Source organism: Podarcis vaucheri (genome assembly GCF_965113315.1).
Source record: "Podarcis vaucheri genome assembly, chromosome: 9".
Classification (NCBI taxonomy): Eukaryota; Metazoa; Chordata; class Lepidosauria; order Squamata; family Lacertidae; genus Podarcis; species Podarcis vaucheri.
Genome location: NC_138767.1, coordinates 3727790 through 3742906, shown reverse-complemented (window position 1 = coordinate 3742906; position 15117 = coordinate 3727790). Strand labels below are relative to the sequence as shown.

General features: G+C 44.3%; 1 protein-coding gene across 4 annotated transcripts in view; it reads right to left on the bottom strand.

The window, feature by feature from the left end:
* Positions 1–4925: 4925 nt before the first annotated feature.
* The window catches only part of LOC309540078 (uncharacterized protein), a 30058-nt gene continuing 19866 nt past the window's right edge, over positions 4926–15117 (bottom strand). For all 4 annotated transcript variants that reach the window (XM_082236736.1, XM_082236738.1, XM_082236737.1 and 1 more), the window contains 3 exons: positions 12786–12949; positions 7298–7407; positions 4926–5219 (listed from right to left, as the gene is read on the bottom strand). In XM_082236736.1, coding sequence (XP_082092862.1) covers positions 5045–5219; positions 7298–7407; positions 12786–12949 — 449 coding nt within the window. In that variant the 3' untranslated portion in view covers positions 4926–5044. The remainder of the gene's footprint in view (positions 5220–7297; positions 7408–12785; positions 12950–15117) is intronic.

The window sequence follows — 15117 nt, the reverse complement described above, 5'->3', positions numbered from 1 at the left end:
CAGGTAACCCTATGGCAATCCTAAGCTAACTTCACGGCATGAACTTTGGCTCAACTCTAGATAGCATGAGATAGCTGCATAAATTCGCATGAGACTTCCTGAAATGGTTTACTTCCAAATACAAAGGTCAGGTTCATGTGCTTTTCCACAAGCATGGACAGTAAAACACGGGGTTAGTTACAAGGTAGTAAAAGTTTCTGAATTATTGATACAGGAATTCAAGAGTGGCTTGTGGGAGCCATGCGGCATGAGCTTGAGCAACCACCTCCAACCTCTTTACACACTGAGCTTCTCAGTAGGCTGGGGGGGGGGACTGTAGGCTTGATTACCCATTTCATCCCAAGGTAAAGTAAGTGGAAATAAGTAAGCCTGGCTGGACAAATTAGCTATGATATTAACCCATTTATGCATTAGAGTTAAGAATGTTGGTTAGGAGGCTGGTTAGCCTACAAATGATCTCTCTGAACAGGGTAAATGGCAAATGCATTTCAGTGTAAGCATGTGGAAAGTGATGCACATTGGAGATTAAAGTTTTTAATCTCTTTTATCCCATTAATCTGGCGTTGGAAAGTTCGGGGAGGTGAGTGCTTTTTCACACAGTGCACCTAAACTTGATTCCCTCCCCCCACAAGAGGAAGGGGTGGCTGTCACCTTGGATGGTTTTGAAAATGATGTTCTGGCCCTCACTGGATGAAGAATTGGAACTTGAGGTATGGCTTCTGCCAAAATCATTCATGCTGAGATCAGTGCAGTACATAGGTGAAAGAAAGTTCCAAGATTCGGCAGATGTGACACATGGCTAACAAGCTAAGATCTTGATCCAACAAGCAACCCCCTGCCTTATATGAAAGCAGAGTAGGCACAAATTTAGCACTGCAAACAGGCAAGCAAACAGGAACTCGTTCTGGAGGGCTGGACCTGATCTGTCTGGCATCTCCATGACCTTGGTGAGAGAGGCAGCTCTGAACAAGACTGAATGCCCAACTCCTGCTACTTAGAGGATGGGCTAAGGGCAAGCTCTAGCAGCACCAGAGGGGGTCAGGATTGGAGGCAAAACTGGCACAGGAGGTGTGAGTGACGGGGGTGCAACATGTCTAGGTGACATACGAGAGGACAGAGAGAAGCACTGGTGCTGGAGGAGACTCTAGAGAGTCCCATGGACTGGAAGAAGATCAAACCTATCCATTCTGAAGGAAATCAGCCCTGAGTGCTCACTGGAAGGACAGATCGTGAAGGTGAGGCTGCAGTACTTTGGCCACCTCATGAGAAGAGAAGACTCCCTGGAAAAGACCCTGATGTTGGGAAAGATGGAGGGCCCAAGGAGAAGGGGACGACAGAGGACGAGATGGTTGGACGGTGTTCTCGAAGCTACCAGCATGAGTTTGACCAAACTGTGGGAGGCAGTGGAAGACAGGAGTGCCTGGCGTGCTCTGGTCCATGGGGTCACAAAGAGTCGGACACGGACTTCCGGGTTAGCGCGATCGGCTAATGGCGGATTCCCTCCGAGCTCCGGAGGGAATCTGCTCGACAGGGGCTGGGTCTTGCCGTGCTGGCGACGCGGGGACCCTTAAAAACCACGGGCGCGGATGCCCGTGGACATGGTGACTCGGCGGGCACCGTTAGCGCCCTCCCGACCCGCGAAGGAGCCTTTTTAAAGGCTACGGAACAGGTGACGGGGAGCGGCGTGGTGCTGTGAGTCTTCTGCTTCCCCTGCCGAGCGAAGCCGCATGCCATTTGTCGGAGAGCACTGACTTCTTCCTTTTAAAAATTTGGACTTAAAATCAAGAACAACAACCCGTGAGTAATTTGGAAGTTGGACTAAAATTATTTCTTTTGTGGATTTGGCACGAGCGGGGGAGGTGCAAAGGGGAAGTCCGTCTCCCCCCCATTGTAGACAGTTTAAAGCAAGGATTTGCCAACTAAGGTTGCGAGAAGAGCTGTTTTTTCTTCCTGATTGGATAAAAGTTATTAATTCCACGGATTTAAAAGTCTAAGTTACTGTGCTGGAGGACAAGAGTTTATTTGTTTAGATTAAGTGCCACTCTTCTCGAGACCGGGAGTAACCCGTGAAAAGAGCCTGCTGAGGGTTTACAGAAGACTTTGACAGCTGTCAAATTAGCTGTCAAAGTCGGAAAAAACTGAAAGCTTTGGCTTTAGCCGGTTATATTGCTACAAAGTATTGAAAGTAAAGAAAGATTGATACAAATAAATTTGACTTTTGGATTGGAAGTGAAAGGAACATTAAGTAACCAGAATCCCCCTAGAGGGGATTCACGGACATTACAAGAATGGAAATAGGTCGGAAAATTCTGGCAGATCTGGACGAGGTTTTCTCATGGGAAAACTGCAAAAGATGTACGAGCAAGGCCATGTTTTGTCTACAAGTCCTACAAAACCGAAGTCAACAGTAAATATATCCTCTGAGTTGGAAAAGCACTTGACGTTCAAAACACAGGCAGCTGGACAGGAAAAGAAACCAAAGACTGAAGAGGAGGAAAAGATACTTGTTGAACAGGAGGAGCAGAAAGGAGGGGTAGCCGAAATGTTACAGAAGGTAAACGAGAGCCGGAGACCTGTCAAGATGATTTCAAGCTCGACCAAGGTGGAAGCTGGAGTATTTGGGACACATGGATTTAAGAAACAGAGCTTGAGCTCCACCTCTAAACAAGTAGGCCTGGCTGGAAGGATCATGGACATTATTGAGAAAGTGCCTCTTCGAGTTTGGGTGTCAATCGTAAGAGACTTTCAAAGAAGCCAGCTGAAAGGGACTGAGAGAGATTTGAGAGCCTCAGACGTAAGGTCACCAGGCTAAAAAGACGGACTAATGGACTATGGTTTGGGATTGAAACCGGGGAGAGAAGGGTGGGATTTGGAAGTCCAAAGGGGGCTTGATCTTTATCTTGCTGTGTTAAAATTTTATGTTGTTTATCATTATAAGAATGGGGAATTCGTGGAAGGGAAATAGGGTCAACCTTAGAAGAAGTTTTTTTTCTTTTTTTTCTACATATGATCAAGGTATATAATTTAAAAGTTGTTTTATAAACTGAACTAAATATAATAATGAACTAAGGGTTAAAATCTACTATAAAGAAATACATTAACAAATTAAGGTCAAGACATTAGGGATAAAAACTTGTTGAACAAATAATTGGATTTGGAATACAAGAAGGGGAGGTGTGGGGAAGTCGTGAAAAGAAGTTACTGAAAATGAGATTTTAAAGGTGGAACCTTTTTTTGTGTGTTTTTCTTTGTTTTTCTGTTTTGTCTTTTGTACCTTTTGAAACTTTAATAAATATTATTTTAAAAAAAAACAACAACAAAGAGTCGGACACGACTAAACGACTAAACAACAACAATGCAGAATTCTTTTAAAATTCAAATCTACTAACTTGGGGGACCATCCCGCCACATTCCATGATAAGACCTTCAATGTATTGTTGACGACAATTGTATTGTTGACCCGCAGAATTCCTTATTGGAGTTATAACTTCATAGTCAAACAAGACTTGAACTGCATGTTTTCCCCAGAGTTTTGCATGGCATTGGGTGTGTGATGGCCTGGGAATCGGATTCAGAAGCTGAACCTGAGGAATCCCAGTCTGCACAGGAGTCCCTGCCTCCAGGACCGGCTGAGTCGGGGTAGGGGCTTGAATCTGAAGGGCCTGCACCTGTGCCGGATCCTCAGGAGCAGACACCAGATGCATCCACTCTGGCTCCAGAGGTGATTGAGGACCCATTGCCTGCAGGTGCTCCTCTCCCAGCCCTGCCAGGGGAAAGTGAGTCGCCCCCTGGGTCCAGTAACCCTCCAGCCTCTCCTGAGCTGCAGAGGCTCAGGGCAGAGAGGCGGAGGGAACTAAGTTCTCTGAGGAGGAGTGCTCGCCTTAAGGCCAGGAGAGGCGAGTCACCTGTAGTCCGGGCCCACCCTAGGCCTCAGAGGAGATAAAGGCCAGTCAGCCCAGCCCCAGGTTGTGGGAGCAACATTGTTTGAATCCTGTTTCTGCCAGCACCCAGACCTGCTCTTCTGGAGTTCCTGACCACGCCCGGCTTCTTGCTTTGGACCCCGCTTCACCCTTGGTGGACAGCCTCCAGACCCTCAACCCAGGACCGGACTCAGACCATGCCTCACAGTTGAACTGTTCATTAAAGAATCAATCCAGTTCTACATTTTGATGTAATTCCCTACCTTTGTCCACAAACACAGACCCGCCTCCTATTAAAGGGTTAAAAACTCCTTTTTAGTAGTTGGAATTTGGCTTGTTGATTTCAGGTCAGGGAGGCCTAATTCTTCCAGATTAAGAAATCTTTTTGGAGTCATTCAAGAGAAGTTATAGAATAAAGCCACTTCCGAAATCAGGAGGAGGTGGTGTTGCAGGCTTCCAGCCCCCGCGCGATCAGGGGAATCCTCGGGCCACGTCATCCCCTGAGCCAGGCTGAGCCAGCCAAATAAATAAATACATGACAAAAGTTCAACTTCTGTCCCCTGGATCCTTGACACCTGTTGCAATATCACTGCAGTAGTGTCACCAGGAAAAAGATATATGCATGAAATCGGCTAGAGTACACTGGAGGAGGTGAATACGATACAATACTTGACTATACTACACTCAAATGCTGAAATGTTTCTTTGATTCTCCTTGAATCTTCCTGCCACACTATTCTAGCATGCAACCTCCTGTGCCTCTGTCTTTACACGAAAGGAAAACAGTGCCTAGTCTGGAGAGAACTGAATAAACAATTTCTACCCTAAAAGCTTCAGGAAAGAGAAGGCTGTGATCCTTTAGATAAACCTTGATCTAATATCACAGGAGTCCTTTCCAGACCTTGCAAGATATCAGTAATCAAAAGGACAAACTAGAAACCAGATCTATCTGTTCTAACATTGCTAGGTAGATTCACACAGTTAATCTATTGAAACGTACACAGACTGAATTCTTCCACACTTTATTTCACTGCCCAACTAAGCCTTTGCAGGTGTAAAACAATGGCTCTTTTCCAGCCTCGGAATAGCAGGATTGACAAAGTGGCATAGATTGCAGATAATCAGTTATTTCATCCACTTTTGAATAGGATTCCTTTTGCAGATGCACCGTTTTAGGTCGTGGCAATAAACATCACGCCAACAACTATAAATACGCTCACAGCCCCTTTTGATGATGACACAGTTGGTTGTATCTGGTTTTGCAGGACCTTTATTTGCTGGAAGATTATAATCCCAGTAGCTGAAAAGGAGAGGAGAAACTACTCAGTCTGAATACTTACTTTATTCTGTACCTACTAGAATGAAATGCTTGCCTATCCTCCACACACTTACTCATTATTTTTGCAGTAACCCAGCAAGTTATTCAGAGAAGAATTCTCTTTTGGTCTAGAGCACTCCGCTGCCTCTCTGCCCTACCCTGTAGTCAGAGCTTACACACTTTCTGCACTACCACCAACACCAGATGAGTCTCATTTTATTCCCTGTATCAAAAAGTTTGTAATGATTGCTTTTTTATGTTTTGATATATGCTGTGAGCTGCCCAGAGTGGTTGGGGAAAACTAGCCAATGCGTGGGGTATTATTATTATTATTATTATTATTATTATTATTATTATTATTAGTGTCTGATTGGAATGCAGATCATGTGCTAGCCTCCAGAAACACGTATATCCAACAAGCACTTACTGTGCTTTCCTTAGGAAAATAAAGGGGGAAATATTCTTGCAGGCAAACCCTATAAATAAATAAATGGTAGGATTTTGATTATTTGGATTGTTGAAGGGAAGATTGCAGGCCAGTGGAAAAATACAAGCTAAACCTCCTTTCCAAGGCAGTGCATTACCTGTGACAAAGTTGCATGGTGTGATGGCCTGGGACTCGGGCTCAGACTTGGAATTAGAGGAGTCTCAATCCGCACTAGATCCTTTACCTCAGGTGGCATCTGAACCTAGTCTGGGGCCTGAATCTGAAGAGTCCCAGTCTGCACAGGTTCCCCTGCAACAAGCACCAGCTGGGTCAAGTCAGGGCCTGAGCCTGCTCTGGCTCCAGATGCGGGGATGACGTTGTTGCCTTCAGCTGGGCCATCACTCACAGCTGCTCCACTACTGGTTGGGTCAGGGGAGACTGAGGCGGCCTCTGGGTCTAGTAATGCACCAGTGTCTCCCGAGATGCAGAGACTGAGGTCTGAGAGAAGGAGAGGCCTTCGGGCGAGACAGGGAGGTGAGTCACCGGGGGATCAGGGCCGGCTGTTACCCTGACAAAGATAAAAGGCTGTCAGACCCCGCCCCAGGTTGTGGGAGCAACTTTGCTGTATGCTAGAACCTGCCTGAGACCCTGTGCCTGACCTAGCCTGGTTTCCTGCCTTGTGTCCTTCCTTGCCTCTGTCGGACTGACTCCTCGTGGAACCCTTGGATTCGGGACCGGACCTGAACCGTGTTGCTCGGGTTACCCCTGGGCCCACAGCACACACAGCTTACAGAGAGGGCAATCCTAATCTTAATCAGGTCCACCAAGCAATTTGATAGTAGCATTTTCCAGTCTTTGTCTTTTGTCCATTCAGAGAACAAAGCAGGAGAAGACAGAGAGGGAACAGGGGTTGTGGGAGGGGTGTCTACCATTGGCAAGTGCCACAGCTCAGTAGCAGAGCATCTGATTTGAAAGCAGAAAGTCATTTTATGACTTACTAAATGTGTGCTAGGGAATTTGGGAAGAACCATTGAAAGTGGGATACTTTGGAGTACACTGGAAAGAGGACATTTTTAAGGGTTTACAGCCGACATTTCCACACTTTTATTTGCTGCATCTTTTGCTACCTTAAATCTCTGCTGGGGTTCTCTCATCAAAGAGTACTCACCCCACACTTGGGTCTTGGCTTCCAGGATTCCCAACACACAGAGTGTGGGCTGCCTTTGCACTCTGATTAAAGCATCAGAGAAGCTTGAAAAGCAATTGCTTTGGTGCACCCCAGGTCCCTTCCCTCTGGACTGCTGGAGGAAGTGGAAGAGTGGTGGCAGCAACGGCCAGAGAATAAATCCCACTGGTTGCGCTCCAGGGTTGTTGTGTTGCAGCTGGGCAACAAAGGTGGTTTGAGAGGCTCATTTAATCACACCTTTCCTGCCCGTGCATTTTGTACTTTTCAATTTTAACCATGTGCATTTTTAAAAATGTTTTGTAAACCACTTTGAAGCTCTCTGGAAACTAATTGGAATATAAATTAAATCATCATAATAAATAGCAATATAAGCACATATATATCTTGGTTTTCTTCAAATACTACTTGGCTATGGAAGTTCCCAGGTGATGAGGAATCTAGACTTACAGTTTCTTGATTCTAAACGATCTATCATAGCAATGCCATTCTGAGCCTACCATCGAAACTCCAATAAAATAGTCGGTTGGTTTGTTCTTCACTCTGGATACAGCAAAGGCCTACAACACAGAAAAGAAGAAATTCTAGTTTTCCTCTTAAAACTTTCCACATAATGCCCCTTCCCCAGGAAGACAAAGTAGACTATATATTGTTCTGTGTGTAGCAGTAGCTCACTGTGGCAGGATTTATCATAAACTACAGTATACACTGTACGCGGGTGGCGCTGTGGGTTAAAGCCTCAGCGCCTAGGGCTTGCCGATCGAAAGGTCGGCGGTTCGAATCCCCGCGGCGGGGTGCGCTCCCGCTGCTCGGTCCCAGCGCCTGCCCACCTAGCAGTTCGAAAGCACCCCTGGGGGCAAGTAGATAAATAGGTACCGCTTACCAGCGGGAAGGTAAACGGCGTTCCGTGTGCGGCTCTGGCTCGCCAGAGCAGCGTTGTCACGCTGGCCACGTGACCTGGAAGTGTCTTCGGACAACGCTGGCCCCCGGCCAATAGATGTGAGATGGGCGCACAAACCCCAGAGTCTGTCAAGACTGGCCCGTTCGGGCAGGGGTACCTTTACCTTTACCTTTACAGTATACACAGCCATTCAAATACCTGAATGCAGCCACCTTGACTCAAACGTAGGGAGCTCACTACATCACTGGAAACTCTGCAAAGTCAGTGTGTGTTTATGGAGAAAACCTTCCATCAAGGACGGAGACTGCAAGCACAATGATGTGTCTTTTTCTTCTCTGTGTTGCTGTGAGGCTTGCTCTTGTATGATAGGGCTGCCATAAGTTTGAATTTTCCCAGACATTACCAGGATTTCAAAGGTAGAATAGAGATCCCATGGGGAATTTCTGAAATGCGGCGCTATGCCCTGGATCTTAGGCAAGTCAATTGAAAAAAATTGTCATTGTTTTTTACAATTTTTTTTTTTGTAGCTGAAACTGACACAATGGCTGCTACATTGGCAGACCCTGTGCTCATAAAATTTTAAAATCTGCCAGTTGGTGTTCAGGTGAATACAGGTTAAGAGGGGTAAAGGGTGCTTTTGTGGATGCAAATGTTTACGAGATTCCTTTGGGGAAAACATATATCCCTTTGGGGTGTCATTTTCTTCCCTCAAGAAAAGCAAGAAAAAATAGAGGGGTGAGTATGTTTATATCTTTTCAGTCCTTTTCAGGAGGTCTGAAAAGAATGGGGAAGGCCAATAAGAATGATAAGGCGGAAACGAAGGAGCAAAAATGCCTAGGTATGTCTTGGTCTCACTGAGCAGCAGAAAACTTCAGCTGGTGAAAAATGCAATGGCCAGATTGATGACCAGAACAAGTTCCCCTTAGGAACCCACCATACCCTGGGCCTCTCTCTCTCTTTTATTATTATTGAAGATTTTCTTAGACAAACAGATTCTTAAAATACATGCAATACCAACAAAATAACATTCACTATGTTATAAAGATGATAAAGAATATAAATGGAAAAAGAAAAGAATGGAAAAGAACAGAAGAAAGAAAAAACAAAGAGAAAGAAGAAGAATGAAAGTGTGAATAAAGGCAAAGACATAATGATATCCACTGTTTGAGTCAGCAAAGAAAAGAAACTTCCGACCCTAGCCAATGTACTAATTTACAATTAAACTATTATTTACACAGTTGTGTGAAGTTGTTTTTCGTTAACTTAATTTAACTTTATCTAACAAATACTTTCTATTGCATGGCTCATTCAATAGCTGCCAGAAAGCATCTGAGGCCTTTCTCAATGCCCCCCACCCCTGAGAGGTTAGGAGGATTGCAAAAAGAGAAGGGGCCTTTTCTGTGGTGGCTCCCCAATTATGGAATGTTCTTCCCAGAGAGGCTTCCCTTGTGCCATCATTACATGCCTTTAGGCAAAGGGCAAAGCCATTCCTCTTAATTAATCTATGGCCTGTAGAAGTGTGGGGGAGAGGACTGTTATTATGATCATTATTTTATTATCAGGCTGTCTGTTAGTATACTTTATTATTATTTCATTGTGTTTCTATCTCCGATATTCTATAATGTGTTTTTAATGTTGTACACCACCCTGGACTCTTTTGATAAAGGAGTATTTTGATAAATGGAATAAATAAATAAATACTAATACTAATATGCCACCTTTTCTTCCAAAAGAGCTCAAGGTGCTGCATGACCTTCTCGTCTCCCCATTTGTCCTCACGACAGTCCCGTGGTGTAAGGTGGGATGAAAGGCAGTCCTGATCATCCTGAATTATAAAATAACACAACAAGAGATTGAAGGTGCCATTCAGAATATGCAACTGGGCAAGTCTCCAGGGCCAGATGGGCTTACCTCCAAGTATTACAAGACATTGAAAGACTATCTGACACAACCATTAATGGAGATTATGGAGGGGAAGAAGGCACCGGAATCGTGGAAAGAAGCTTTCATCACATTGATACCTAAATTGGAAACTGAAAAGACAACTTTAAGAACTACCGTCCCATCTCCCTCCTGAATGTGGATTACAAAATCTTTGCTGACATTCTGGCAAGTAGACTTAAAAAAGTGTTAAATGAAGTAATTCATAAAGACCAGGCAGGCTTTCTCCCAGGCAGACATTTGTTTGACAACACTAGAAACATTATTGACATCTTGGAACTCTTACAAACGAACATTAATACTAAAGCAGTGTTGATTTTTATAGATGCGGAGAAGGCCTTTGACAATATTTCTTGGAAGTTCATGAAGAAAAATCTTGAAGGGATGGGAGTGGGACGGGGGTTTGAAAATGGCATAGAGGCAATCTATTCAGAACAAAAGGCTAAATTAATAGTTAACAATGTGGTGACAGAAGAGTTCAAGATTGAAAAAGGAACACGACAAGGTTGTCCTATTTCCCCTTTGTTATTTATTTCGGTCCTGGAGGTGCTCCTGAATATGATTAGAGGGGACCGGTTGGTTGAAGGGATTCAGGTCGGAGCCAAACAGTATAAACTTAAAGCTTTTGCAGATGACTTGGTTTTGACATTGCAGGAGCCAGAATCTAGTATGAAAAGGGTTTTAGAATTGATTCATGAATTTGGTCGGGTAGCGGGTTTCAAACTAAACAAGCAAAAGACTAAGGTTTTGGAAAAAAATTTGACAACGGTGGAATCAGAAAGGTTTCAGGAAGAGACAGATCTAAAAGTGGTTAAAAAGGTGAAATACCTAGGGGTCAATATGACTGCTAAAAATTTGAATTTATTTAAGGACAACTATGAAAAGTGTTGGACAGAAATTAAAAAGGACTTAGAAAGCTGGTCAAGACTAAAACTTTCCTTGTTGGGCCGAATTGCTGCGATAAAGATGAATGTATTGCCAAAAATGCTGTTTCTGTTTCAGACCCTACAGATTGTGGACAGAGTGGAATGTTTTACAAAGTGGCAGAGAGATATTTCTAAATTTGTCTGGCAGGGCAAAAAGCCCCGAATAAAATTCAAAATATTAACTGATGCCAAGGAGAGAGGGGGGTTTGCCCTGCCAGATTTGAGGTTGTATTATGAATCTGCAGCTCTCTGCTGGCTGAAAGATTGGCTTCTTCTGGAGAACACTGATGTCCTGGATCTGGAAGGGTTTAACAATGTTTTTGGGTGGCATGCATATTTGTGGTATGACAAGGTAAAAATCCATAAGGCTTTTAAGAACCATATTGTCAGGAAGGCTGTGTTTAATGTCTGGACAAAATACAAAGACTTATTAGAAAACAAGACCCCAAGGTGGCTGTCACCAATGGAAGCCAAGGCCCAGAAAAGATTCAATATGGAGGCCAATTGGCCGAAATATTGGGAAATATTAGAAAAAGGAGATACTTGGAGATTGCAGAGTTTTGAGAAACTAAAGGACAAAGTGCAAGATTGTTACACTATGCTCAGATTAGAGAGGTTTTTAAGGTAGATAAAAAAACAGGTTTCCAGGTGGAAAAATCGAAATTAGAAACAGAACTGTTAGAACCTAAGACCAAGGTACTTTCAAAAATGTATAACTTGCTGTTGAAATGGAATACGCAGGATGAAACTGTTAAATCAGCTATGATAAAATGGGCACAGGACATTGGGCACAATATTATGTTTGCTGACTGGGAAAAGTTATGGACCACCGGAGTGAGGTTCACGGCATGTAATGCCTTGAAAGAAAACATTATGAAAATGATATACAGGTGGTACATGACCCCAGTCAAGCTGGCAAAAATATATCATCTGCCTGATAATAAATGTTGGAAATGTAAAGGAACTGAAGGAACATTCTTCTACCTCTGGTGGACGTGCCCAAGGGTTAAGGCTTTCTGGGAAATGATCTATAATGAGTTAAAAAAGGTATTTAAGTATACCTTCCTTAAGAAACCAGAGGCCTTCCTTCTGGGCATTGTCAGCCAAGGGGTGTTAAAGAAAGATAGAACCTTTTCTATGTATGCAACAACAGCAGCAAGAATACTCATTGCAAAGCACTGGAAGACCCAAGATTTACCCACACTGGAAGAATGGCAGACGCAACTGATAGACTACATGGAACTGGCTGAAATGACTGGCAGAATTCAGGACCTGGGAGAAGAGACGGTGGAAGAGGACTGGAAAAAATTTAAAGAATATTTACAAAAACACTATAAACTGTACAAATGTTAGGAGAATGCACGATTGAAAGTAACAGGGCAGCAGTAACTTGGTTGTAAGATATATGAGAATAAGTGAGGTTCAAAGTATTGAAACAATACTATGTTCAAATCAAGCAGTTTAGTTTATGATAAAGTTATTTAAAACCTGGGACATAATATCTGAGATTTATAAGACAAGAACTGAAATAAGGTAATAAATTGCTGTCTATAACTATGTGATTGAGAACGCAGGGAAGGGTGATGTGAGGAAGTCCAAAGATTATGAAAATACGACTGTTGAACAATTGTATTTTATATGTATTTTTCTTTCATTTTTTGTTTACTTCTTAATCTTGATTTGACTATTTCTGTGTGTATGGTGATGGTATTTTATATGTTTGGTGGCTTGTTCGTTGTTTAAAAAAATTGCAATAAATATCTTTTTTAAAAAAATGAAAGGCAGTTCTGATCAGTAAGCTTCATGGCAGAGTGGGGATTCAAATGGTTTCCCAGGTCTCATTATTCCTGGTCTCTCCATACAATTGTATTGTGAACTTGAGTACTTGAAAAGAGGTTTCTGACTCTTGCTCATGGAGCAGAGGAGCAAGAAGCCATAATGTTCCCACTTACACATGATGGCAAGTTACCCAGAGGATCAGGATGGAGCAGCATCCTGCTGTGATGGGTCAATACTACCTCTTATATATGATATGTATATATAATGCCAGAGGTGCAGCAAAACATGTCTGTCCCTTACCAGTCTCTACAACCACAGCAGAGGCTGAAATCTACCCCCAAAGTCACACTCCTCCATTGTCCCTTAAGAATTTATTGCATGATCTGCTCACCTGCTCCTCATCACTTTCAACACATAACAATTTTGTATTGTATTTCATGCTGTTGCAGAGTTGTATGCACTGTTTCCAAGTCCTTGGGGTGGCAATGAAGTCAAATGTATATAGGGCTCCATGCCAAACAATCCATTCCTCATCTAACTTGCGGTGAATGTCATCTTTGAGCAATGGCCAGAATGTGAGAGGAATAAAAAGAGAGAAAGGACAAGTGAGGTTGTAGTAGAAGCCAGGTTGTAGGACTCTGCAGAGTTTAAAACACTGATATTAGGGGGATCCTTGGGAGCAGCTTGGGTGGGGGAACCACCCCCACTGAAGAAAATCTAGCATTGTCCTCAAAGACCCACTAGGACCCACTGGCTACGCACTTAAAGGATAAAGTTGCTCAACTTCAGAGTGCATTTGTTTCTCCAAATGTTGCATCTCCAGTTGAAGAACCCAGTGGCTCTATAGAGGATGTTTAGTGGGATCAGTTTCACCTTATGCAATTAGCTGACATGGAGAAGGTACTGGGAGCAATGCATCCAGCCCCATGGCCCCTCAACTCCAATCCCTCCTGTCTTATCAAATCTATCAGAGAGGGCTGACTGGTTGGGTCCAGATTGTGGTTAATGCTTTGCTCCATGAGGGGGTGGTCCCTGCTGCATTGAAAGAAGCAGTGGTGTGACCACTCCTAATGAAAGCAACTCTGGACCCTCTGGATTGGAACAGCTATGGGCCATTGCCAATGTTCCCTTTTGAGGGAAGGTAGAGGAGACGGTCACTAGCCAGCTTTCTAACAGATTTGGGTCAACAGCCCAAAGTCCCAGACACAGACTGAGAGGTGCAAGGGAGCTCCACCAGGTCTCCTGTGAAATTCAACCTTGCTGTATCCAATGTTAGGATATTTCCGTTCCACCTTAAAAGGGAGCAGGCTTTGTGAGTCAGAGAGTCTGCGCATGTCCTGTTCACAGGATGTTTATGTTTCCTATTGCTTTCGTTTTCTCTCTCTGCTGGAGACACTGACGCAGGCAGTCATGTCTTTTTTTATTCTGATCAACGCAGAATAAAACTTGTAAATAATGCTCTCCTGAGTGCAACTTCTGGCTGTGCATTATCTGCTGATAAAGTGTGCATGAGCTCTAGATGTTGGGCTATTTTCTAGAGACTCATGTCGCTAATTGCTGATGCTGCGTGCCTACGGGAGATCAATGGATCGTCCGGCAGACAGCTTGGGGCCATGATGGACTTTGTCTCCCTGGCAGTATCCCAACAACAGGTTTCGGGCCCAGATTCACAGCACTTACAGGAGAGTAAGACTGCGACAGACTGCTGAAAGGTATGTGGAGGAAAAGCGAAAGTAAGGCTTTTCTGTTTGCCGCGGAAAGAGCTTTTGATGTCCGGCAGGCCTAATTGGTCTGGGCGTCGAGCCCAGCAGGCCTCAAGATTTATGGCTGCTGAGATTAGAAGTCTCTGAAGTGAAATAGACTCACGGCTCAAACAAAATCTGGAATGGAGTTTTTCCAAGCTTCTGAAGCTGATGAGTGCCCAAAGCTAAATCGGCACAATTATAAAACCTGGGCAAAATGGTGTGAGAGTTTGCTGCGTCAGTTTGGAGTGTGGCATACTGTGTCTGAAGCCCCTCCAGTTCCTCTGACAGATAGATGGAAAGCCCAGAATTCGAGGGCGATAGACGTAATAGTCTTGTCCGTCTCTCTGGAGGAAATTGCAATGTTAGCTGGCAACGTCACTGCACGTAAGATGTGGAATGCTTTGAAAATAGCCCACCAGCCAGTCATCCCAGCCCAGAGTTTGTCTGCATCGGAGGTCCGGGCTGTTTCCCAGAATGCGAGTGAATGCAGGGATGCCGAGGGTACCGGTTGCAAGCTGCAGGGGGAGCTGACTGTCACATCATCCCAGGCAGCATTCCAGCCTCCAGGGGGAGCCAAGGAGTCGGCAGCTGAGAGCTCTGTTTCTTATGGGAACCAAGGTCATCGCCTTTGCAAAGGCCGGAAGGCTAGAAGTAAACAGAGACTGATGCCTGCAGATGGCCAGAAGCAGAGGGAGGGTGAAGAGCCCACGCCAGTGGAAAACAAGGCTTTGTTTGCTGGCACAGCTTCACCAAAGGCTAAAGGCAAGTCTGATGGCCAGGAGCAGGGGGGGCAAGCTGCAAAAGCCCACGCCGGTGGAAAACAAGGTCTTGATTGCTGGAAAAGCTGCTCCAAAAGCCAAAGCCAGGTTTGTTGTTGATTCAGGGAGTACCCGCCATGTCGCGAAGGACCGCCATCTCTTTATCTCCTTCAAACCTCAAGAAGGTGAGATCCACCTGGCTGACGGAAAGACGTTGCAA